The sequence below is a fragment of the Anabas testudineus genome, chromosome 12 (genome assembly GCF_900324465.2).
Source record: "Anabas testudineus chromosome 12, fAnaTes1.2, whole genome shotgun sequence".
In the NCBI taxonomy this organism is placed as follows: Eukaryota; Metazoa; Chordata; class Actinopteri; order Anabantiformes; family Anabantidae; genus Anabas; species Anabas testudineus.
The window spans coordinates 2,539,192-2,564,593 of NC_046621.1; the positions used below are offsets into that span (position 1 = coordinate 2,539,192).

The following is a 25,402-nucleotide window of genomic DNA, read 5'->3' on the forward strand; positions in this document are numbered from 1 at the left end:
ATTAACTGTTCGAGTCACGTTTGTGGTGGTTCCTGATGTACTGTAAACTCAAGTATAATGACTCATAGAAACTTCCTGCAAGTACGACTAAATGTGTACCTGAAATGCCAAAGTACCACAAACCACGTCAAAATATCACAAGTACGATATAGTATAACGGGTATACACGTCTGTATGGAAATAAAAACTAAGTACTACAAAGTGTATTTAAAGGTATACTAAGAAGGCCATAGCAGGAAGTTCCTTAGTGTATTAGATGTACTATAAAGTGTACCTAAAGTATTTCTGTAAAACACGTCTTTGTTTGTACAGTGAAAATAGAAAAGACGCTCAAACATGTACAGAGATTCACAAACTGCTCACATCTAGTACGATACAGTATTTCTTGTAGTTTGTACTTATCGTGTACTTTGTTCTGTTCGTCCTCCTCTGATTCTGTTAGAGGGTTAAGATCCAGCTAAAGTTGGACTTTAGGCCATTTCAAGGTTTCTACTAGTTCTCAGACGAACACGTTTACAAAACATGATGACAAGAAAGGAACTGTAAGTACAGCACAGTACAGTAATTTACCTCTGATACAAGCTCAGTTTCACCGGGACAGATGTAACATTATGCAGATGCGCACGTGAAAGACAGAAAGTGTGACTCGAGTGTAAAGAATGAATCATTTCAATGAAGAGTCTACAAAGTTGGTGTAAACAAAGTGTTTCCTTCACGTTTATCATCAGCAGCACGTTCTCCCGTCAGCTGGACGCCCACTGATGTGAAACGATGAGACCTAATAGTGGAACCTGCATTTGTGTGCGTGTGTGTGTGTGTGTGCGCTCCCCTACTCACCGTGGACCTGGTTGATCTCCGAGTTCTGGGACAGTATTTCGTCTGCCAGTTTCTGTGCCGTCGGCAGCACCTCGGTGTGATGCACTGTGATCAGATACTGGACAAACTTCTGCAGCTGATCTCTGTTCATCTGGAAAAGAGTCTCTGAGATGGGCAAGCGCAGTTTGACCTGCTCTGGCTTTCGTATTCGGTACAGCGAGAGTGCCACGACGTGGGCGCAGTAGAAAATGTCCTTGTTGCCGCAGCTGCATGTTACTGCTGTGATTTTGCAGCGGTCGAAGCTGACGCTCACGCTGCAGAGCAGCTCTGGCTCTGAGGACGTTGCAGGTTCCCTTACTGTGCCGCTGAGATGAAAACCTGCACAGAAACAGAAAATAATCAGCGTTAATCATCTGAGCTTAGATCAGAAAACATCTTGGTGCAAATTTCCACATCAATGAAGACGTTTTCTGTCGGTTTGGTTCAACTTGAACTTAAAGACCTCAACACAGAGAACTGAAGCTAAAACCTGCAGGTCTGAGTGTTTGTGGAGGTAAACACAGAAAAATACAAACTTCTTGAACTCACAGTTCTCAGTGTAGGAAATAAATAATAATTCACAAGATAAATGACCACACTGGCGTTTTATTAACTTATTAGTGATAAACTCTAATTTCTTATTCATAATACAGTATCATGTATGACTGAATATAATTTATAATGGATTTTAAATGATTCAATAACTTATTAAAAGGAAAAACAATTTGTGAAGCTGGAAAATATTAAACGTTCTCTACGTGTATTTACCGTTGGAAACTATGACAAAATACCTCACATTTGTATTTAAGGACCGTTCTTGAGTAAATGGATTTCCCACCCCTGGAAAACACAGCAGCTGAATGACGGAACAAGGTTTAAATTTTGCTTGAGTCTACACGAGATGTGTGTTTGCTCAAGATGAGTATGCAGCAAAGTCGTTATGACTAAAATACTTCTGTAATTATCAGAAGTTTCTGACTGGGTTAGCGGTGATAAGAAAACTGATGCAAACGGTGTGAGTTTATCATCTGTCTTTGTAAATTTCACAGTGTCTGCTTCAGTTTCGCTGCAGGGAGCATGTATGTTAGTTCGTTAAATCAATAACAGGAATACGTTAAAACACGAAATATGTCTAAGAGTCGGCCAAACCACAGTACAAAAAAAGTGACCTCATCAATCAACAAGATTATATATATATATATATATATATATATATATATATATATATATATATATATATATATATACACACATACATACATACACACTGTAAATATAAATATAAAAAAGTATTTTAAGAGGTAGCAGGTTGCTGTGTCGATCCAATGCTGCTGCCACCCGTCAAGTGCTCAGTTCAATCTTGCACTAATATGCACAACAAACACCATGGAACACAGAATATGCACAGTGGTCATGGTTCAGAAGCGCGAGTTTCACTCTGCATAAAAAGACACAACCTTCCTCAGTGACTTTGAAGGGTGAGAGTAGGTAACAGCACCACAAAGTTTGATCTGGTTAGTCCAGCAGGACACCAAATTGGATGATCACGCGCATGCACATGCACGCTCATGGTGGACCACTTTGGAACATAAGAACTGTATTTCTGCTTTTTACCACAGCTCTGCTCATGTGCTAATCCAAGGGTTTGTGCAGAGGTTGATGCGTCTTACAGGAAGTGTTTTTTCATCTTTGATGGAACATTTACCTTGTTTACTTTTCCCAACAGAATAAAAGCAACGTTTTAACTGTTCACTTTGCAGATGACAGTTTTCACAACCTGCTGTTGTCCACAGTTGAAGGACGGTGCTGTTCAGATCAGATAATCTGTTGTAAAATATACAGTCTTAGTTCATTTTACTGATATGTTCAATTTTACATTCCCGACAAAATGAACTTATGTTTGCAGTTTAGTTGAATAGAGCCTAATAATCTAATCTAATAACCTTTTAAAAACATACTTTTACTCCAACTGGATTTCCTAGCTCGCATGTTGTCGTTTCACTGGTACAAACACGCCCAACACCACAGCAGCCGCTTGCATTGTTTTAACACAGAACAAATCTGTGTGGACTGCAAAAAGCTTTTCTAAGCTGGGATATCCAACCAAAGTGCGCTGGCTCAGCACAGAGCCTGAAAGTTTGGCAAACACCTGTACATGTGCACAAAACACTAGCGGTGCTGTTCATCTTGGAACATTAGCTGGGACATTTGATTTCCACTTTGTTCAAGTGTTCTCACGCATGTGGCACTCGCCACATAGCTGACACATATCACCTCTGCTTGGGTGGAACAACGTTGTAAACAGAGTAGGTGTTCGTCTGCATATGTGGTGGAGCTGTGTAATATCGAACTGAGCAAAAACAAAAGAGGCGGAAGGAGAACCAGACAATATCTGAGAGTGAAACCTGTGTAGAAATAGCGAAAACGGTGCTGCAGTCATTACTGTTGTTGCTTTTCCTGCCGAGCAGACATGGCACACACACACACTGGATCACACATCACATCACCACAAGTCCACATCCTGTCTCAGAAAAATGCATGGTGCTCTCCGTTACGCGGCCCTGCCCCAGTCATGCCTGGCCTGCAGCTGAACCAGTGACGTAACAGAAAGAGAGAGAGAGAGTAGCTGGAGGAGGAGGAGGCTGGAAAAATCGGTATGCCCTCAGCTGAGTGCGAGGAGTGTGTGCTTGGCGGCGAGCCAGAGCCCTGAGCTCAGCACTCTGTAATGCACTTCCTCTGTGTGTGTGTGTGTCTGCTTCACAGCTTGCATAATACAGCTCTGTGCACAGCATAGCAACCTAACTTAACTCCTTCCCTCCCACAGTTTCTGCAGGGTTCAGCGAGTTAAACAGCCTTTAATCATCATGCGTTCCCAACTTTCAGTTTATTAGGTACGCCTAGCCTGAAATCGAAAAATAAAGGCGTGTGCTGTAATAAACTTCGTAATGTGATGATGTATAACGATGAATACTATCAGGCTGACTCACTCGTATAATCATGTAGAAGGATGTAATTAGTGTTGTTGTTGAACTGTACTGCATTAAACAGAGAGGTGTGAAATATAAAAATAAACTGTCACAGTTCAGCAAAATTATCACACAGCTTAATCTAATTATTTCTTATCACCTTTAAGAAAGAGAAGTTATTAGAAGACTGTTGGGTTATTAGTTTTACATAATAAACTGGCCATATAACAATTTATAGAATTATGTAATTGTGATATAATAGACTGCCCATCCCAAAAAAGTCACCATCGGATAGGATAATTACTGCATGGATGATTATATTTCTGTTGGCAACAAGTTATTTAACACTAACTGATGCACTAAGGATAACAATAATGTCAGAAGACACATCCTGTGGTCGTGGAAGTTAATCTGGTTAGTCAGGTTAATCTGTTTCAGAAAGGTCAAATTATTGGTATCAAGCAAATGAAACATCTAATGAAACTACTACAACTGGGTTAAGAACTGTCCAATGGAAGACAGTCATGTGGTCTGATGGGTCCAGATTGACCCCGACGTGCTGGAGAAGACTTTGTGCAGCCTCCGACTCTCCCATCATCAAAACAAGATCTTGGCAAAAAATGAATGCAACTCTGAACAGGAATAAATGTTGTGACGGTGCAGAAGCTGATTGAAACGATGCCACGGTGAATGTGTGCTGTCAAAGCTAAAGTTGTGAGTGTGTGATTTTTTTTTTTATATTTCCTCAATGACATGGTTACTATTTCTCCATCTTCCTGCAGTAAGATCCACTGTTGCTTTGATTTTATTGGTGTATAACATAAGAACCAGACAGGAGCAATCGCATACAGAAACTTTATAACCAGCATCCGGGACGTTAACACTATAAACAATGTTCAACAACAGCACCATCCAAAGCCAGAAGAAATCTAAAGTAAAGAAGCTTGTAAATTACATTTAAGACTCTTTAATACATCTTTTTTGAAGAAGCCACATCGAGAGCCTTTTCTGATTCCCTGATAATACGCTCGCCTTGAAACCGAGATTTAACACTTCACCCAATTAAGCCTGAGGTTGTCGACTTAAGTCGTCTCTGTAGGATTCAGTGAGGAGGATGTCTCAGTGAGGAGGGGGAAAGGCGGGGGGGGGGGGGTTTGTGGTTGAGAACAAGGCCAGGACGTTAGCCTGTGAAAGAGCAGTAGCTCAGCTCCCTACAGAGTTCGGCCTGAGGAGACCTTCATGCCAGAGGCTCTGTGCACTGAAACCGTGGCTGCAGGGGGTCATTCTCAGCTATGTGTCCAAAGCCTTTATTTAACAGCACTCTCAGCACACAAAAGCCAGACAGCCCCCCCCGCTCTCCCCTCCCCCCAGCCTCACTACATTACACACAAGCCTACACACCAGTCAGCCATTCAGCCCAGTGGCCAGTCAGGCATAGTGAGAGCTTCTCAGCCAAGGTGTGCTTTGTGTTTGTGAGTGTGTGCACTTCTGATGACAATGGAGGACCTAATCTCTCACCCGTGGAGATGCAGAGGCACCTCTGGGGCTGTAGGAAGAAGAAGTAAACAACCAATCAATAGCCATGGTGTGCTGATAACCATCTGTCCTCCATAGGACGAGTTTCTCTTCAGCTCCTTATTGCACTTACAGAAGTTTATGGTATCGTTGCTAATGTTGATTGATTCCTGCGACTTTAGGGTATTCCCATTTAAAGGAGACAATAGTCAGGACGAAACGTGTTTCTGGCCATTGATTGGACAATCCATCCCCATGGTAACTCGTTATGTAAAACTGGGTTTCTACTGGTGTTCACCTAATTCTAATCAAATATCAGAAATATAAGTAGACTTGTGTCTCTGAATAAATTAAAGGATAAAATACCTCATCACAGAGCTTAAGGGAGAAATTCACAGAGAAACCCCGAAGAGACACAAGATAAACACAAAGAAACACAGTTTTACCAAAATAAGATGTAGAATGACCACAAACATAATGAAATAATCACAAATACAAAGTTACCACTAGGAGATGTAAATCGAACATAAAAAGAAATAAACGTTCACCACAAGTAGATGTAAAATATCCACAAAAGCCAAAAAACAACCAAAAAGAAACAGGAAATAACCACTGCGAAATGCAAAATTACCAGAGGGAGACTTAAATGGGCCATAAACAAGACGGGAGATGTATAAAAAATACACAACGATACGCAAAATGAGCAAAAAGAGAAGAAAAAAACCAACACATTTCTACCAAATAGAGACACAAAAGTACCACCAAGAGATGCAAAACCACCCCATAGTACAGGGCTGCACTACAACAATGTTTCAGGGTTGAACAGTCAAATGAGGCTGAGGGTCACTTCTAAACATGTGGAGTGTTTAGAGGAAGTGTTGCTGGTGCAGCTCCATGTGAACTCGAAACGAGGTCATTGAGAAATTGAGTTAACTGGGTCAATCTTTGTCCTTAAGAAATCAGGAACAGCTTCTTACAGCATGAACGTACTAATCAATGCACTCCCTAAAAACAACTGCGACTCGTTTTAAAAAAACGTTATCTGTGTCTTCTAGTGGGACAATCTCAAGCATTTGAAACAGAAATAACAAACTGCACTGAAATACTACAAGGAGGAAGGAGTCCTCTTTGTCCAAGTGGACACAAATTCCTCAGCTCAGTCACAAAATCAAGAGGCTGCCTTGAGAAATCACAAGCGGCCTCGTAACTCAGACAGGGAAACAGCTCCTCTGTTGTTTTACAATGTTCAGTTCACCACCTAATAAAAACGTGTCCGTGGCAGAAATTTGTGTCTAATTGCTGCCACTCAGGCTCCAATGAGGTCCGTCTGGTCTGAATCGAGCACCGGGAGGAAACTGGTCACAACACTCAGAGAGTGACTCAGTGTTGGAGCGAGAGGAGAGAGATGAGTCTCTTAACAGTAGAAGTGCACTAGTAGAAACCTCTCAGTGGTTTCTATCAGAGGACAGAGCAGCAACAGTACATTAACTGATTACCAGCACAGCTATCAAAGCACTCAGAGATGCTACTGCTTGTATGTCCTGTGATATGAGGATGATAAAAACAGGTGTCATGTGAGGGAGTCGTGGAAGTAAACTACAGTATATAATGTACTTATTTACACTATTATATATTGCAAAATATATTTACAAAGCTAAACTCAAGCTTTTTTAAACAAACTGTCTGACAAAGGTTTGGAAAAATGACAAATAGCTTTATTTTTGCAATGATGGTGCATTCACAGACACTCAGGACATCTGTAGCACACAGATGACGGTGTACATTTTGTGTCTAAGAGCAGCGGTTAGAGCATCGGGACACTTCCTGCTGCTGACTGAGCTGTTCTGAGTCCATGGGGAAGTTACTCTTAGTAATTCAGCCTTGGTTTTAATGGACTGCTGAAACAAACAGATGCAGAACGTACACGTGACCACGCTGTGTACACAGCGATTACAGACACCAGGACAGACCGTACTCACACTCACAAGTCCTGTCTGGTTGATAGTTTACACAGTATTACTGTTGGAATACGTGAATACTTGTGTTTTATTCTACTTTATACTTCATATAACGTTTCTGCCTACGTTGCAGTCAATTTAGGATTTTACATTAAAAGTAGTTTAGTTTACTTGTAGTAAAATACAGAATGTGTCTGCAACGACACATTTTCTAATTCTAAACCTCTCATATGGTTTAATTTTAATACATCTGAGACACAAAATGAGTGAAATCACACAGTATTAAAACAATACAAATAATAATAATGATAAAATCTAAATTTGAATGCTTGTGGCAGAACTTAAAAACAAAAGTAAGAGAACCCCCCCCCCCCACACACACACACATGAATCCATCATTTCTTCATCATTTCACAACCTCCTAGATATTTATCTGGGGACCCTTTGGAGGGTCGTGACCCTGAGTTGAGCACCACTGGACTAAACCAACTGTTTATAAAAGTAGTTTCTATAAAATCTGATCCACCTACACATTGACGATACAATCTAAGAATGTCACAGGAGACGTTTTACTGCAGAACGTGTATTTGTACTTTGATATTTCAAGTAGACTTTCCTAATACTACTCAAGCTTCACTGTTATAGGTCAGAAAATAGTTTAAATCACACTCCCTGTTAAAACCAACTCGTCGATGGAGGATCACAGACAGAAACAGCCTCTCAGCATTTTTACACCAACGTGTCATTAAGACAAATAACGTCCATCAGAGGTTTGACAAGCTTCTAAAGGGACAGAAGAGGATTTCCTCCACTCTGACTTTTCCCCATATATTTAAAAGCATTTGTGTGAGTGCTGTGTTCCCAATGTGCTCAGTGAAAGTCATTTGTTTATCCTCTGAGGACCATCAGCAGGCCAACCAGTGCCTCTGCTCTCCCACTCCAGAGCTGCTGCTGCTGCTAATGAGCTCGGGAATCCCATACAGACACGAATAAAATCAAACCAAGGCTTTTAGTCTGTGCCTCCATGTTGATCTGATTGTAGTTTATTCAATCTTATTTTCAAAGACATCAGCGGCGTTACCTGTCAATATCCTCTGAATCATATGCATGAAAAGAACAGAGATGTTTCATGCTAGGCTAACTGAAGCTAGCCGCTGCAGTTTCATTTTACCAAACAGATGTGAGTGTGTGGAAGAGATTGTTCTTTTAAATTAAACCTGAAAAAGGCAAATATACGTCATAATATTCTATTACGATTTAATGACGTTATTATAATAACGAATATTACAAGATATGTTAGCTCATTATAAAGGATAAAAACAGCTAGCCTGGACGTGTAAAGGTAAAAACAAATAAATGCTCTAACATCCACTCTAAAGATCATTAACATGCTATTTAAAAACTATATACAATGCTCAAAATGTCAAAATGTAGTTTTATGGGTTTCTGTGCAGCACTATTTCTTGGCTAATTGTTTCCCCCAGTTTTTATGCTAAGCTAAACTAACTAAAATGTTGAACTGTACCTTTAAATATCTACAAAATCTTTATTAATTGTAGATTATCTTGTGCTACAGTGATTGAATAACTTCGTAGCATTCAAATAAAACAAGCAGGTACATGGTGACTGGTGAATTGTTTACGCCACATGTTTGATCCCACGATCAGCTGAGAAACCAAAATAACCAGAAAGAAGAGTCGATGTGGGAAAAGGCAGCACATCGGTGCAGCAGGCCAACACAAGGCCGATGGGAGAAGTTCATTTAGGACTCTGTGGGAACAAATGCGTTGGGACAGATCTGGTCTCCGAGTGGATCGAATTAACTCAGAGTAACCTGAATGTTTCTTCAGCCCCAGTGGGACCGTGGTGGTGCAACTCCAGCTGTTTTCTGCATGTTGTTTTCACTTGAATGTCACCACTTCCCTGCACCGACAGGCTCACTAAGACAATATTATTTAGTTTAGTTTCCCCAGATTCAATATTCTGTTGCTTCTCAGTGATCCCAGAGCCTTTTTAGGCTGCTGAGCTACCCCCTTCGCTTGTCATTTGAACTGTGTGATCACACATGTACAGTATATAAAGTATCTGGCAGCAGTCAGTTTCTGGTGAACGTGTAGTTCAGCTGTTATCCGACGTATCTGTCACTGCCAGACGCACCAACAGCAGTTGGGTATAGTAAAAGCTCCTCGCTCATCTACAATGCTATGGAATATTGTCTCATATGTTGCCATACAATGCGTAGGAGGTGTTGAGCTATAAAATGTTAACTAAACCTGCAGTGTTTTTACATTTAATGCAAATTAAATGACACAAAAGACAAAGAAAACCCTGCAGGATAGTGTTTACGGTGCAGGCTGCTACTCTGCATCTGTCCAAACCAACACACACCTGCTGCACACTGCAGTTCAAGCCAGCAGAGGCTTCTCTTCATGAGCACCAGAGTGACCTTTGACCTCCAAAACTACCATCCGTTTCTTCCTTGAGGTCACAAGCAGCCTGACATGACATGACGTGTGGTGAGTGTGTGGCTTATGAGAGCATGTGGTGAAACTGATGTTGAAGCTGCCTGTGGGCAGGATGGCAGATAGCAGAAAATTCAAAGTACATCCGAGCATTGTCAAACTTGGCACATGCATCCGTATGTTTTCAACATCTCTTTTTAAGTTGTCAAAACATTTGCAGCCTAATGAGCCCAAAGAATGTCACTGAAACAAACACACGTACAGCGTCTACACGGTCGAAATGACTTTACGACAGTTATGGTATTAAAAACCGACCACATCTGACTGGGCTTACTCTTTCCTGTAAATGTCTTTTCACATCGCACTATTCACGCTCTGTGTTTGCATACATATAAATATAAAAGTGAGACCAGAGAGGTAATAAAATGAGAACCAAAAGACTGATCTGATCATCTGACTGATCATTCAGACCAACATCCTGTTAACACTCATCACATTTATTGATTATACTGGGTTAGAGCTGCTGTAACTAAAGATTTTTCCCATTATCAATGATTAATTTCACAAATCATTCATTTTTTTTACAGTAGTTTGTTGCAGTTTGTAGTACTTCAATTTACACTGCCCTCCACAATCATTTGTCTACTGGCCTCCGTGCTCCAAATGTCAGAATCATTAAAGTGCACAAGAATATGCACCAAAGTAGTAAACATGTAGACACTGATGTCATTTCTATTCAATTAAACATAAATGTATATTAAAATAAGATGACCATGTGTTTTTATTTTAATACAAATCTGAAATTGTACAGTCTGACTACGACGTGTATCTATCACATATTATATAACAACTATTTCTACTAGAAGAATAAAATGTCTCATCGTGTCTTGTTTTGTTTGACTCACAGTCCAGATAATTCAGTTTAAACTATATACTATGAACTATGCAGTACTGAATTGGTCAGTTAGACCATTTAGTTTTAGACAGAAGACATTAGAAAGTCGAGTGTTGTGGATGTTTTCTGGAAAACTAACTTATGAGCGTCTGCACTCATGGGAGCTGTAGTTTTTCAGAAGGATTTATACACACCCTTAACATTCAGAGCAGAAAATATGGAACATATGTCAATAAAGCTTCTTTTTTAGTTGATTGCTGAACTGAAAGTAGCTCTTAAATCAATGTAGACAAGTAAAAAGCATAATATCTGCCACCAAACTGAACATGGACTAAAAATATCATGTGGCATTAATGAAGACATACAGATATACATTAAAATTATACCTAAGTGCAGTACTGAAGCAAATTTACAGATTATGTGCTAATAATTAGTAAGAAAGAAAGCAGCCAGTGAGTACAATCATGGTTAGAAGGTGTGTTTTCAACATGTGAAGCAGTCAGTCACGGGGAGGATGGATAGCAACTGTGAGGTAAAGTGACGAATCACACCGCAGCTGAACAGGAAGGCAGCTCCAGCTGGCAAATGAGATGCACGGAGGAAGGAGCTGGTTGGTTTAACCAGATAATGTGAGAGAAACCAAAATAACCGTGTGTACAAACAAAGAACGAGCAGCGCGGCGTGGAGGAGGGTGGAATGAGGATTCAGCACGATTATAGTATCGGTTATCTTCCAACCCAGTCACACCTTTCCTGAAATGTTGAGCAAGCTGCGTTGTCTGTTTGGCCCAAACAGAACAGAGGCTGAGGGTGTGTAAATCTGGTTTGATGCTCTGCCACGATAAGATGTGACCTGCATCCTGTTTTGACAGTGACGGGCCCCTCCTCCTCTGTGACGCTGTAGGAAACTATTCTTTTCTGTGAAAGGCATGACGTTACACTGACAGTTAAACGGCCGCTCTCAGTCAGCCAGAGACAAAGATAAACCCAGGGCATGTTGCTGGAGTAGTTGCTCAACAAATACACATACAGAACATACGTTTCCAAGTTTTATTTGATTGTTGATGATCTGATAAAACCCGGGATTGTTCTGTTCTACCTATCTCTATGACCTCAAACCCGAACAGACACAGCTTATTCACACTGAGCCGTGATTAGAGCTGCAACAATCAGTGAGCTGATGAGTCGATCGAAACAAGATTAATCAACAACTATGATGATCAAGCACAAGCAGAGGGATGGGCTCTGGGAAACTCTGCACTTCCCCAACACTGAAGCAAAAATACCAATTTGACAGGTTGTCAAATGATCAAAGTTGCAAACATTTGCATATTGGAGAAAATAAAACATTTAATGATGCCACCTCATTTCACAGACTGAACTCTCCACATGATTTAATTTCATCAATGATTCAGCAATTCACACAGAACAGCTAAAATAAGAAAAAAACTGCACATGTAGTATAATTTTTTTAAAACTCTCATGATGCCTCCAGATTTATCATGAGACCCATGTGGCATCTCCCCCACTGAACTAATCTCACTGTAGATAAACTACTGGATACTGGCTCCACCTAAGCAGCTATGACACTGAAAGCAGCAGCAGATGAGATGGTTTCTATGCAGATTGAGTAGTTCTGATACTTTAAGAACATATCGAAGTTTGATTGCAGAACTTGAAACTTCCTCCACCCTTCATGCTTTCTACTCCCCTCATTTTAACTCAGCGTACAGCAGCAGCACTCGCTCACTCATTCCTTCTCTCGCCGCCCCTCCCTGCTTTAAAAGGCTTCAGAGCCCAGTCGATACAAGTGCATCCCGTTTCCATCACTCACATTCTGACATTACTCATCTTTAACAGATGAAAACAATGACTCAACTTGTACTCGCATGCCAGGCATGACCTGTATGTGCAGAAACATACCGGCTGATTTTCAGGACTTGTGAGAGCTTGTGTAATCTGAGGTGAATGAGTTACGTGGAGCTACTTTAAAACGTGACTGTCAAGTAGAATGATTAAAATCTATTTTATAAAATCAAATCATATGGAAAAGTGGAGTGTTCCAGCTCTAATGATTAAATCTGAACAAACTATAAAGTCAGGCAGAAATTAAGGAACTGTTTATACTGAAGATTGTGCAACAGTTTGCCTGGAAATCGTTATACCATGGATACATAATCCAAATGTTTCAGCATGTGCCTTTAAAGCTGGTTTCACTGGTCTAAATTTCAACACGCTATACATGTCGAAGCACTTGTCCGGAAGCAGCGACAGGTCTGTGAGTCGCTGAGCTATGCTGGAGGTTGGGGAAAGGCCTGCAGCTACTACTGGACCAGCCAAACAAGATCATTTGCTTGTTATTACAGATACAACACAGAGGGGATGAGCATGCAAAGAGGGAGTATAATAAACTGAAAGCAGACAGGAGATCCCTGAGCAATGAGCTGAAAGCCAGTCAAGTAAAAACAGAGTGGAAGCTTTACATTGCATGACACAGTGTAGGCACTTTGTGAATTTGGATGAGCAAACGTTTTGATGATTTCTCTGCCTGGGCTTAACAAGCTCAGGCGTTTAGTTACTGGGAGCAGATGGCAGGGGTGTTATCCGGCAGAGCAGGCTCACATGTAGACAGACATCTTGCACTGTATGTATTTAAAGCCACAATCCCAATAAACCCCCGTGCCCCTTTCCTCTTGGTATTAACCCTCTATTTGGCACGCTCACTTGTAGAAGTAAGGGTATCCCCAGCTCTCTTTGGGATCAAGTGGTAGGGGAGAGTTTTCAGAGGCGCGTCCAAGTGGTTAGAGAAATGCAGCCCAGTCTTCTACACATTACGTTTCTATACAACTAAACTGCAATTACAAATATGTTTCGGATCTTGCAGAATTTCCAGTTTGGGGACTCCAACATTAATAAAATTACTAATGGTTGAATTCAGGCACTCACAGTCCTGGGTTAAGGTCAGGTAAAAAAAAAAATCCAACAGTCACTTCACACGCGATGAACAATGCCGATACTAAAATTTAACCAAAAACACGTCATCCCCTAACCAAAGAAAATTCCCTACAAAGTGCTCGTCTTCACTGTCACCACATCTGAAGATGGTTGTGAAATTAAAAATGTATGGCAGCAACTAGTTGACCAAACTATCTATGAAAGCCGTTTTCTCATATGAACTCTGTACTTTGCACTTTCACACATGCAGCAGATTGTCTGCGTGAGACATGTTCTCACCTACCTACTGTAAAACACTCTGGTTTAGGGGGTGAGGGGTGGTGATTGCAGATGTGCAGGAGGTGGGACATGACACAAAAAGTATGCTGCACTGTTTTGTTTACAGAATATCAAAGCAGCAACAGTCGCATGATAGAACCGTCATGAATCACTGAGTTAACTGCTGCAGTCATATGTGGGCTCAACTGGACGTTAAAGTCTGGTCCAGCTGATTCAGATATTTGTATTTTCTAGACAGTCTAGTCTAGACATTAACCCTTAAAGCTCCGTTTTGTAGGCACTTGAACTGAAAAGTAAGTAGAGAGGAGACATGCAACCTAAAATGATGCGACTAAAATAGTGGAAACTGTCTGAAGGGGCTTTTCCCGCTGCAACAGTTGACTGACATGTGATGTTTTCGCAAGTAGGAGCGTTGTCAATTTCCGTGGTGGTTCCCTAAACTGTGGCAAAAAGCCACCCCCACTGTAATGTGGGTTTAACAGATTTGTTGTTGTGCTGTGAATGCAAAGTATTTTTAACTCTCTCACCATCCACAGCTTCGACTTGGTTGTTCTGTGTGGATTTCTTTAACTGCCTAGACGTGTTTCTTTTGTCTGAGCCGAGGAGAGGAGAAGAGCATCAGTCTTCTTTAAACATGCCCTGGCTGTGAGCTATAAGGTAACAGCCTCTGATGGATGACACCTTTAAGTTCCCATTAAAAGGTAAGCATTGCTCATAAGCAGCTTCTGAATAACACTCAGGCTGGGGGGAGGTGAGCTGCCTGCTCTGCAAAGACAAAAGCTCGGGCTCTTCATTCAGTCTGCACCACTCACCACAGGCCCTTAAGCAAACACTTAATTTTGTTTTTCCTCTTTTTGTGTGTGGTTACAGCCTCTTTTCCATGAGAAGAAGAACAATCGAGAAATCAACACAGGTGATGATCAACGCCGACTGTCGGTGATGATGAGAGCAGTGCTAATATGTTTAAAATGCTCGCAGCACTTTACTTGTTATTAACTAAAGTGCTGTGTTTGCAGAGTGGAGGTCCGAAGGGCACTCCTCTGCAGAGACCACCCCGTGAGGCCCAGGGTTCCCATGAGGTGAGCACGGTGGCAGGTTTTGACTTGTTGTAACAGTGAGGGGGTTTCAGAAAACTCCCCAGACATCCCCAAGAAAAGAGAGCACTGTTTTTACAAAAGGGGGCATCTAGAGGTGAAACGGTTAGGGAGTTAATCAGTTGGTTGAATACTTCTGATTAATCATTAATAAATGATGCAAAACCTTCCCTAATTCCATCTCAGGTAATGAGTTTGCTGCTTTTCTGTGTTTAACGATATAAAGAAAAAGGCAAATCTGGTTGCGTGTAGCATTTTTAAAGTGATGGAAACCTAACTGAGAAAACAATTCACCGAATGATTGATAATGAAAGTAACTGTTGCAATAGTTGTAGCCCTGGGTGTCTTTACACTAGCTGTGTGCTATAATCTCATTTTAAAGCATAGCCAGGAAATTAGCTTTCTGCTAGACGCCCCCGTCCACACTTCATTGGCTGCTTGTGTGTCACCGTGTTTAGTGACAAAGAAACAAACGGATTAATAAAGTCAGTCGTCCACGTCAGCTGCAATATGAGGATTGGAGGACATGTTATGTGCTCTACGTGCCAATCAGAACATAACAGGATTTATCGAGTTGACTGAGGGCAGACAAAGGTAAACTAGTCCTTCCCCTCCTCCATCCACCTCTCTGCTCCACCGCCTCTCTTCTCCTCCAGCTGAAGGTTAATGAAGAAGGGATACAGCACAGGAATACAGATCAGGGAGACACTGAGGGATGAGGAAAGTGTGCTTGGGAGCAGCTGTGCTAAGAGATTATGAGCACGTTTTAACTGCTAAGTACTGACACTTAAAGAATAAGGGTGGTGATATTCAGCATTTATGTTATTGTTAATGAATCCCATTATACACCAATGCAAACAATGACTGTAGCCTTCTGTTTTGTTCCTCTGTGCCAACAATTATTTTAATTACTGATTAATCTGCAGATTATTTGCACAAAAGAAATATAGAAAATTACCCATGTTAACTTCCCTTTTTTTTTTTAATTGTCCAACCATTAAGAAATCCAAAGTTAATCAACTGATTATAATTTATGGCAAAATAACTCCTCACAGGAACCTATTATTCAAGTGTATTATTTCTGATCTCGTCTACAAATTTATCGAATAACCACTTTTGATTCATGCACATTCCTACTGCAGAAATACAATCCGGAACACTAAATGTTGATTCATCCGCCACTGAAAATGGTCCCCAGAACTGTCACTCTGTCCTATTTGAGACGTTTCCAGATTACAATTTTCCAGCTGTTTTTAGGAAATTGCTGAGTCCTTTTCCCAACAACAAAACCATCTGTGGTCCATTTATACCTGGAAAATAGGTATTTAAACCAGCAATGGTAAAACTAAAGCTGACTCTACTGTAGAACGTCAACATCAACAGCCTCTCTTATAATCTGTGTGATTCGTTCTTGGTACGGTCACCGAAGTGAAAAAACATTTTTCAAAATGGCAGGTTTTGCCAATAGATGTTCTCTGAAAAATCCAGCCAAGCGTTGGTTTGAAAGCCTGCGCCTGATGTAGCTCCAATAAAAATCGATCTTGCAGAGCGGGAGCGTATTGAGGTGCTATGCATACACCATTAATGCTGATCAACAGCCTAAAAGGCTGAGCACATTGTACATGTGTGTGTGTGTGCTCCACCCCAACATACTTACAAAGCTTTGCATCATTCAGTAGGTGTGTAGAGATTCATTGATTCTTGATAAAACTGCAGATGAGAGGGCTAGCGGGCAGCGAGTGTGTGAGAGATAAGACAAATTAATGCTGCTCTGTGATTTAATTCAGCTCATGAAACTTTTGCATGAACAGGACCTTTCTCACAGAAATGTAATCAGTCACTGCCACTTAGCCAACTGGAAACCGTATATTCCTGATTACTCATTTGTCAGAAGTAAAACAAAACTGTCCCAATACCCAAAGTGACGTCTTCACATTGCTTTTTCCTTCCTCAAATGGAAAGAAATTAATTTTAGTCAAATAAAACCAGCAGGAGACAAAGCACTGCTGTTTTGTTAAACATACAACATAATTAAAAAGTCTAAACTGTCAATCGGTGCTTTTTGAGGTAAAATTGTTGTACGACTGAAAGATATTGAAGAAAAATACAAAAATATGAAGAGACTTTAGTTTTTTCCCCCCTTTCCTTCAACATTAACCATCTGACAACTGATTTATCTGGTGACTCTTCAGAGGGGACAGATCCCTATGTTGGGAACCACTGGACTAAACTATCAAACTATAACAATCTTCTAACAGTCTAGTAATGTTATATAAATATAGTCAGTCACAGGAAGTGAAATAAGTACTGATTGGACTGAAAAGAGTTGTTCTGTTTATTTGTTATAGAGTATTTTTAGTCTGTTAAATTTGGACTCTGAAGAATCTGAATGAAGTGTTTTTGTACTTTTACTTTAAATGGTCTGAGCACTTCTTCGTCATGATGACTGCAGAGGGAGTAGCACTTGTCTTGGGACACGGCGCCTCGTCTAAGGATCACCGAGTCAGAACGTCCTTTTCAGGGTAGAACAGGCAAAGGTTTGGCTGGAGTCGGGTTGGTCTCATTCCAGTGAATGCAGAAGTGCACCACAGAGGCTCAGTGAGATTTCACTGTGTGGTGACACTGTGTCGAGACTGCAGCAGAACCAAACCCAACCTCACATCTGACCACAGAAACAAACTTCTGAAACATCACATGATGAAATGTGAGGAAAACTACAGATTCACAAGACCTTGGAGAGAACGCAGCTACACTCCACAGACTGTGCTGACAGCAGACCATCACTCCCTATCAGCTCTCTGTGGATGAAGCAACAGGCCCGTGGCAGACTTGAGGACTCAGTCTCAAATTCTGCACGTCAGTGTACAAAATGACAGTAATGTTGATGAAGATCCAGTTATTTCAGGTGCAGTAAAGCACAAGATCTCCTTCTATAAATGAAAAATGTGGTTTTAGATCTGACACTGTGACTCTCCCCTCAGATCAAATGTGGACAAACTGCACCCCTGTAACACCCCCATTCAACAAAAAAAGTTCATATTAAAGGATTTTGTGCTGCTACATAATCATGCTCTGAGGAACAACAGCTCCTATAATTTGAGTGTTTGGCAGCTGTAAAGTATAATGCAGCCTTGGAGTCACTAAGTTAGATGTAGGTTACAATTTGAAGCACATTTGTTTTAGCCTATATTTGTTCATACTATGTCAAACTAGCATCATTAGAGTTATGCAGAATAAGCCACCAGCAGCTTCAGTTTACAGTGGAACAAAGTCTGTCCAGATAACCATCACTGCACGACTCCGATACTGAAGCGAAGAGAATAACATAAAGATTCTTAAGCAGGTTCTGGTTTAATAATTAGATATATTTACTGGTCTTTATCCATCATGAACATTCAAGATAATAATACATCTTTGGCAAAGACAAGACCCACAAAATCTAAGAATGGATGTAATGTCTATGTCCAGATTTGTTTAAAGTAGGATGATGAGTGCAGCTCGTCACAATACAGCAGCTTAGTACCTTTTATGCACAGTGCATTTTGTACCTATGATCTATGATAGGTGGATGATGGTAAATTCAAAGCCGAAACTCATGAATCAGATGCAGTTCAATCAATAAATGACAAATGAAAGTATTGTAATTGCTAACTGTGGCACGTTTCGCTTCCTTTCTTGAGTTAATTTAATTCCTGGCTAATCCAGAAGGTAAAAGGACGAACGAGAGAACAAAGGGATTCCCCTTTTCCCATCAACAACAAACTGAATACTAACAGCATTGATGTTTCAGTGACATTTTGACCTAATGCAGCAGATGGAAGAGGATCAGCCGAATAGAGATGGTATGAACTTGACCCCATGTAAAGTGTAAGCAGCTTAACAGTGACTTAACTGTAAAAAAACAGGCAACAAACATATTACAGCATATGTTTTCCCACCATACATAAATATAGAAACTATATATTTACTTGTGTGGTGTACATTAGTTTACATCTGTAATTTCTTCCCCTCTTGTTTTGACAGACAGTGCAGATTCTCCGACTGAAATAACCATGCACAGCTAACACACAAACACTGCAGCCTATACTTCGACGTGTAACTGAAGCCTACTCCTCAGCTCAAACCTATACTTCAGCACCCCCCCCCACACACATACCCACAAACTGATGTGTATGAACGTCCACGTCATCTTTAAGGTGAAGCCTCCAGTGTCGAGAGGAGCAGCTTTTGATGTCAGCATCAGCAGTTCTCAACCTCATACAAGCGTGACACCCATTTGTATTGTTGCTATTAAACATTTAACACATTCACAGTCGCCAGAGGATGAACCCAAATGAATTTGGTGATCTGACTTTTCTGTTCTGTTTTTTTCTTTTAACAATGTCTCAACAGCTGCTGCAAGGGTTGTGATCGTATTTTCTGCAGACTTTCACATTCCCCTCAGGATAAACAGCAAAAACTCTTAGTGTTGCATCATTGTGCAACACTGCGCTAAAGTAGAGCACTGTGAACTGAGAGCTCTAACCCCATAGTTCAGTTCATGCCTCAATTTTTGTTAAGTGTTTTGGGGTTGGATGCTTTCAAAATACAAATGACCTAGTCGGCTGCATGGATCACCCTCATTTTGAACAAGATTTAAAAAACATTTAGGTAATTTTAGGCACAAAAACGTCAAACGATCTTCAGCTTTGGAAAAGTGCAGTTTGCTTTGATTTATATGCGACTCCAAGTCAGTCATTTTCAGAGCTTGGACTATTAATTCGACGAAGCAACACTCAGGGACATCATCACGGGCTTTAGAAAATTACAACAGATGCCTATTGCCATTTAGCCACTTTATAGACCGCACAATTACTCGTTAAATTGATAATCAGATGAATCGATAATGAAGAGATTATTAGCTGCAGCTGTAAATGATTAATGAACTTTTGCATCATAAAGCTGATGTGATGTGATGCTCTGCTTCCTTGTTTTAACTGTCAACATTAATAACTAACCATACAATACACAAAGTGCTTCATAAACATCTGAAACTTGTTCTGGATTATAAACAGATGCCAATAAGTCATACATGAAAGCCTAGGCTGTATATTCACCTGTGCAAACAGAAAAGTCGTGCTGTGCTTGTGGTGATCAAAGCTTCTTTTAATGTCAGCGTGTTTCTCTACACCTCAGATTTCAGTCATGACGCTTCCCTGACTGTTAATTATCATATAGTTTCCATTAGTGGTGATATTTTCCTGCTTTTTGTAGCATTGTTTTATTGTAATAATGCGAGAAATCTTAGTACAAGTCACTGTTTCTGAACACAGGATGTATTTTTGCTTTGCAGCCCTCGAGTGCAAACTACATCAGATGAAAGGTTTTCGTGTTTCCAGCTGCTTCTTGGCATGAAACTCACACTTAAGTGACCTCACACCAGATGACAGTCTTTCTCTGAGAGTTTAAAAAAAGTAAACGAGAAAATGGTATTGGTCACTGTCCTTTATAATGTGTGGTGAAAAAAAAAGCACTTAAAGTTGTAGTTAATCAAAACCCAAAGATTCCACAGTTTCCACATACGACGGCGATACGAGAAAAACGCATAACTTGAGTGTAACTCCTTAAACCTGCAATATTTTCTCTGTTTAGAAAAAAAATGGCTTCCTATCTTTGCCCTGATTACAAGTGAGGGTTTGTTGTGGAATAAGTAAGAGGAGGAGGGGGCAAATGTGTGCCAATTCATTTCCTCAAGGTCTGCTGTGAGAAAACCTCCCTGCTCTGGTGCAGCCCACACGTGGGGAGATTACATCTTTTATTTATCACTTCTTGGCTCTATTTTTCCGGCAGATTCCAAGCTGGGATGCAATCAGCCAAGAAACCCTCCCTATATCTGTATGTGTATGTGTGTGTGTGTGTGTGTGTACTACTGTTATTCCTCTTTTTAAGCATGCAGCTCAAGCCCCCTCCCCTCACTCTGTGGAATAACAACCCAGATTTTGTTTCTTTGCTACAGAAACATTCTCCAAAATGTGGGAATATATGGGCCTCTCATTGAAGCTGGACAGAGGCTGGAATGATTGTGTGTGTGTGTGTATTCCCTGTGGCCCTTCAATGAGTACACAAAGCCCAAATGAGTCTCTTGCATTTAAAAGTGAGAAGGGTGGGGGGAGAGGGACATATCACACAGCAACCCAAGTGTTCAGATTGCATTACAATTCAAATTAACCATGCAGAGTAATGGGATTACAGTCCTCAACGCTCCCTGCGAAGGTGTCCCGACTCACAGGTGACAGACTGCAACACATTCACAGACTCCTGGCTGACCATGGAATGATAAAAGCGGAAAACTATCATCATCTCTTCAGTCTGCTTCTCTCACAGCAAAGAGCTCTCTGTCATCTCTTTTTTCACCCCCTCCTTATTACAGATACACACAAAAAAAACCTGAACAATTGGCTGCAGAGTGGTGTGAATCATTGCCCATTTAAAAGAATCGTTGTGCTCAATATGCTTCCTCCTTCCAAATCTCTTCTACTTAACAAGGGAGTGAAAAGATGCTTTTGTTTGCCTTCCCTTTTGGAGGAGACAGGAAGCTTGAAAGACACAAATGAACATGAAAATGGGAACAAAGTGCCAAACTCACAATAGGAATGCAGGGTATTTGATATGTGTGCCGGGCAATTAAAATCCCAAAGAGGGCAGCGCTCTCTAAAGCACGTAAAAAAGCAACTAAACACCATAAATAAAAACCAACACATTTCTGAATCTGAGTGTGATTCATGTTGTTGCTGGATAAAAGTCGTCATGCACAAGGAACCATCACTTCAGCACACGCAGACACAGGTGCTTGTTCCTATTTTGCCTTTAAGAGAGTTTTAAGCAAACCAACACACAGTAGCTGCTGGTCACCCTCATTTTACCATTAGGAAGAAGTGCACGTGTGTATGTAACAGTCACCCCACACTGAAACACATAAATAATCCACTATTTAGCAACAATAATGTAAAACTACATCAAGTTGTTCACATGCATTCACTTCCCTCTGCTAATCAAACCTCACGCACGTTGCCAAAGACGCAATGTGCACGTACCAATTATTCATCAGAACAGCAGAACATTCATTCAAACGCAATTTGTGACAGTTGAGACCCAACCCAACACGGAGCACTTCCCATATTACTCAACAGCACATTTAAAACTGATTTAAAAAGAGGTCAGGCAGCGTTTCAGGGGCTCAGCTTGTATCTGATGTGAGCGATCTATAAATAAATTGTGGTATTAAGCATGAAAACTAAGCTTTAATCCCACCAAAGTTACATTTTAGGCCAATCAATTAATGTGATATAATATTGTTATTTAAAGTAGCTTAAGTTAAGTCGTTCCTTATTTTGTTAAAGTTTCTCTCTGGTGGAGTTAAGATGTGGAAATGTGGGAATTCCTCTTTTGTTAAAGACACAGCTGGATTTTCAACAAAACTAGTCTTTGTTAAATCTTTAAAAGGCCCAGCTATTATTAAGGCACATTCAAACTGCCCCCGAGCAAAACAGGATTTAAATGCCCCAGTCCCACATTCTCATTAATGCACCCTGTTGATTTAAACCCCCATTGTGGCTGCTGTCTGTCGCCTCACTGCTTCCCCCTTTGTTGCCAAAGCCTGTCACTTTATCTGCTCCTATTATTCCACTTATTCACATAAATTACATTTAATCTAAGTCTTCTTGTTGTTTCCTCGGTTCTATTTTTGCTCCCTCTCCCCGGGTCCGTCACCAACACTCACCGACTTGCAGTACGTTGTCCACGCAGCCGCTCTCCAGGAGACCGATGCCTCGTCGGAAAGGCAGCCGCGTCTCGTCGCCGCTCTCCCCGCTACTTCCCATCTCCTCCCCGCCGGTGTTGAACGACGAGTACATACAGATCTCTCGCTCGCTCCTCGGGAAAGACCAGTACACGATCCGCCTCTGAACGGGCTCCGGGATCCGCTCGAAGCGCTCCTCCACCCGCTGGAACGGCCACTTCTCCGCCACTTTCCTCGCCGCGATGTCCAGGAGAGTTTCCGGGCTCTGGGTCCTGCTCGATTCGCCCTGAGCGGCAGCGGATCCGCCGCACGGCGCCCCCGCGGCCCGCTGGCCTTGTCTACACGTCGCGCTGTAGCCCGGTCGACAGCAGAGCCGCTTGGCCGGGGGCTGCTGTGCGCGCTCCGCCATGATAGCTCCGCTTTAACGGCGACGGAGGAAGTCAACGCACCATATGAACTGGATCGGGAAGGGAAAGAGGTTACCCACGGTTCGACGGCTGGCCGTGTCCGGCCAAATCATCCTTTTAAGGGAACATGGAGGCGGATCTTCCCCGGGTTGTCAAACCCCTTTGTTGACAAATTACGGGGAGGCGGAGTCGGTCCGGGCGGAATTCCCGCACGGCCCTTAATCCTTTGTGAGCCACGTTTGAGACCCGGCTGAAGGGCTTTAAAACGGGGTCGTTTTAATCACGACCGCCGCTGCTTCCAGCCGGGATTTTTGTTTTTTTTTACCGGCGGGTGATTATTAATATTACAGCCGGGGAGGCGAGGCTTTGTGAGGCGGAGGGCCGGTGAAGCCGTGCTGTACGCTGGGTGCCTCTGGGCGGTGATTGGCCTGTCAACACCGGAGCCTCGTGGTTATGGGGGGAGGGGGCAGTGAACGCAGCACCGCCCCTCTGTGTGACGTTTAGAGGTCTTCAGGAATGTGGGAGCGTTTAAAGGAAACGCGGCTCATTATAGAAATAAATGTACAGCAGAAAAGCTGAAACTGCAGATTATGTTTCATTATGTAGGTGGGCAGTAACGAAGTACATTTACTCAAGTACTGCAGGTACAATTAGGAGGTAGTTGCATGTATTTACATTTTCTGTTACTGTATACTTTTACTGCACATCTACAGTATCTGACACTTTGTTCATATTAACATTAATACAAAATATAATCAACAAATACATTATTATTGTAACTAAATACACTTTTACTACTTTTACTTCATTCCATTTATTTTACAGCATTAGTTACATTTTGCTGGTTTAGATTTGTATAAAAATCCTTATAAACTAATAAAATGCTGATGTATTATTTATAGATTAATCCTCTCTCACTACATATAGTTGCTAAAAATCAGTCCCACTGTTACCGACTGCCGTTTTTGATCCACAGTCCAGAAAACAGCTGATTTTACCATCATTTTCACTTTTAACAGTTTGTCAAACAAATAAGGAAAAATAAGATATACTTATATTCGGAGTGTAGTATTTCTAGTACTTCATCTTGCTTTGTTTTGTTTTTTTTACACAAGTTTCAAACGTTTTGTGCTAATGCATGCAAACAAAGTTCAGCAGAAAACCACATGCTGTCCAAGTGCATGCTGGTTCTGTACATGCCCACCTACCTATACATCGGAGATCCCCACAGTACTGCCCAGTTACTACTTAAAATTGTCTATATGAACAAAGAAAAATAAACTAATGCTAAGAAATAAACTAACTAGCTGCTGTTCCATATGCAAGAGAATGGTGGGAGAGTGGTACCAGTATTGACACACTTGTAGTTATTCTTTTTAACCTGACTATTTTCTCACCTCAGGCCAACTGGACAGCGTTCACCATGGATTGTGGTCATGTTGTTTTTGACCCGTTCTGCTCGGGGGGGGGTTCCACTGCTGGGTTTCTGTTTTATCCCTTGGTTAATTGCATTCACCTGGAGTCTCAGGTCTACTGTAGTCCCTAATTAGATGACCTTTGACAATAGTAAAAGAGACGATAAGAAAATAGTGTGAAAGCGTTCCATGGGAATTTTATGTTACATTTATTGTTTATTCTGTCAACACCTGTTTCTTTGTACTGATTTGTCAATCACTGTTTTCTTTACAATAATTGTATGTATTTCACTTTAAACTGTGGGGACCCAGGGAAGAATGTCTTGATCTGTGTTAATATAAAAAATAATTATTTAAGGAGCTCTAAGGAAAGAGAAGCTAATGTGGTCTCGCTGGTGTTTCACTGCCTGAGGGGGAGCTAAATTGAAAAATGTGACCTAGACAGTTACAGACGAAATGCATTACAGACGCCAATGTGGTGTAATATGGTTCAGTAGATGCATAAATGTGAGGCTGGATGATTCAGGAGGGCGAGAGCTGGACAAGGACCTCAGAATCATGTCAGGAACTACACAGTACACTATGTGGTTATTGTGTAAAAAGTACAGCTTGTGTGAGTTTTGTCCCCAAAGCTACTTTGTCATCATATTAACTGTGCTGTGGTTGTCTCCACTAACCAGCGACATTGTAGTTTACATTCATGTCTGTCCAGACTCAGATTCTAATAAGATGTAATGAAATTCCCTCCAGGTGCTATTGAGATATAGAACTGACAAGACTGGGACATACATGAGGTCACAGTGACCTGTAACTTTGACCTGTGGC

The 25,402-nt window shown here is 41.2% G+C and overlaps 1 protein-coding gene across 1 annotated transcript in view; it reads right to left on the reverse strand.

The window, feature by feature from the left end:
- Positions 1-23,365, reverse strand: part of zswim6 (zinc finger, SWIM-type containing 6) — a 35,831-nt gene extending 12,466 nt beyond the window's left edge. The window contains exons 1-2 of the mRNA XM_026355110.1: positions 22,738-23,365; positions 838-1,194 (exon numbers count right to left, since the gene is read on the reverse strand). Coding sequence (XP_026210895.1) covers positions 838-1,194; positions 22,738-23,164 — 784 coding nt within the window. The 5' untranslated portion in view covers positions 23,165-23,365. The remainder of the gene's footprint in view (positions 1-837; positions 1,195-22,737) is intronic.
- Positions 23,366-25,402: the final 2,037 nt, after the last annotated feature.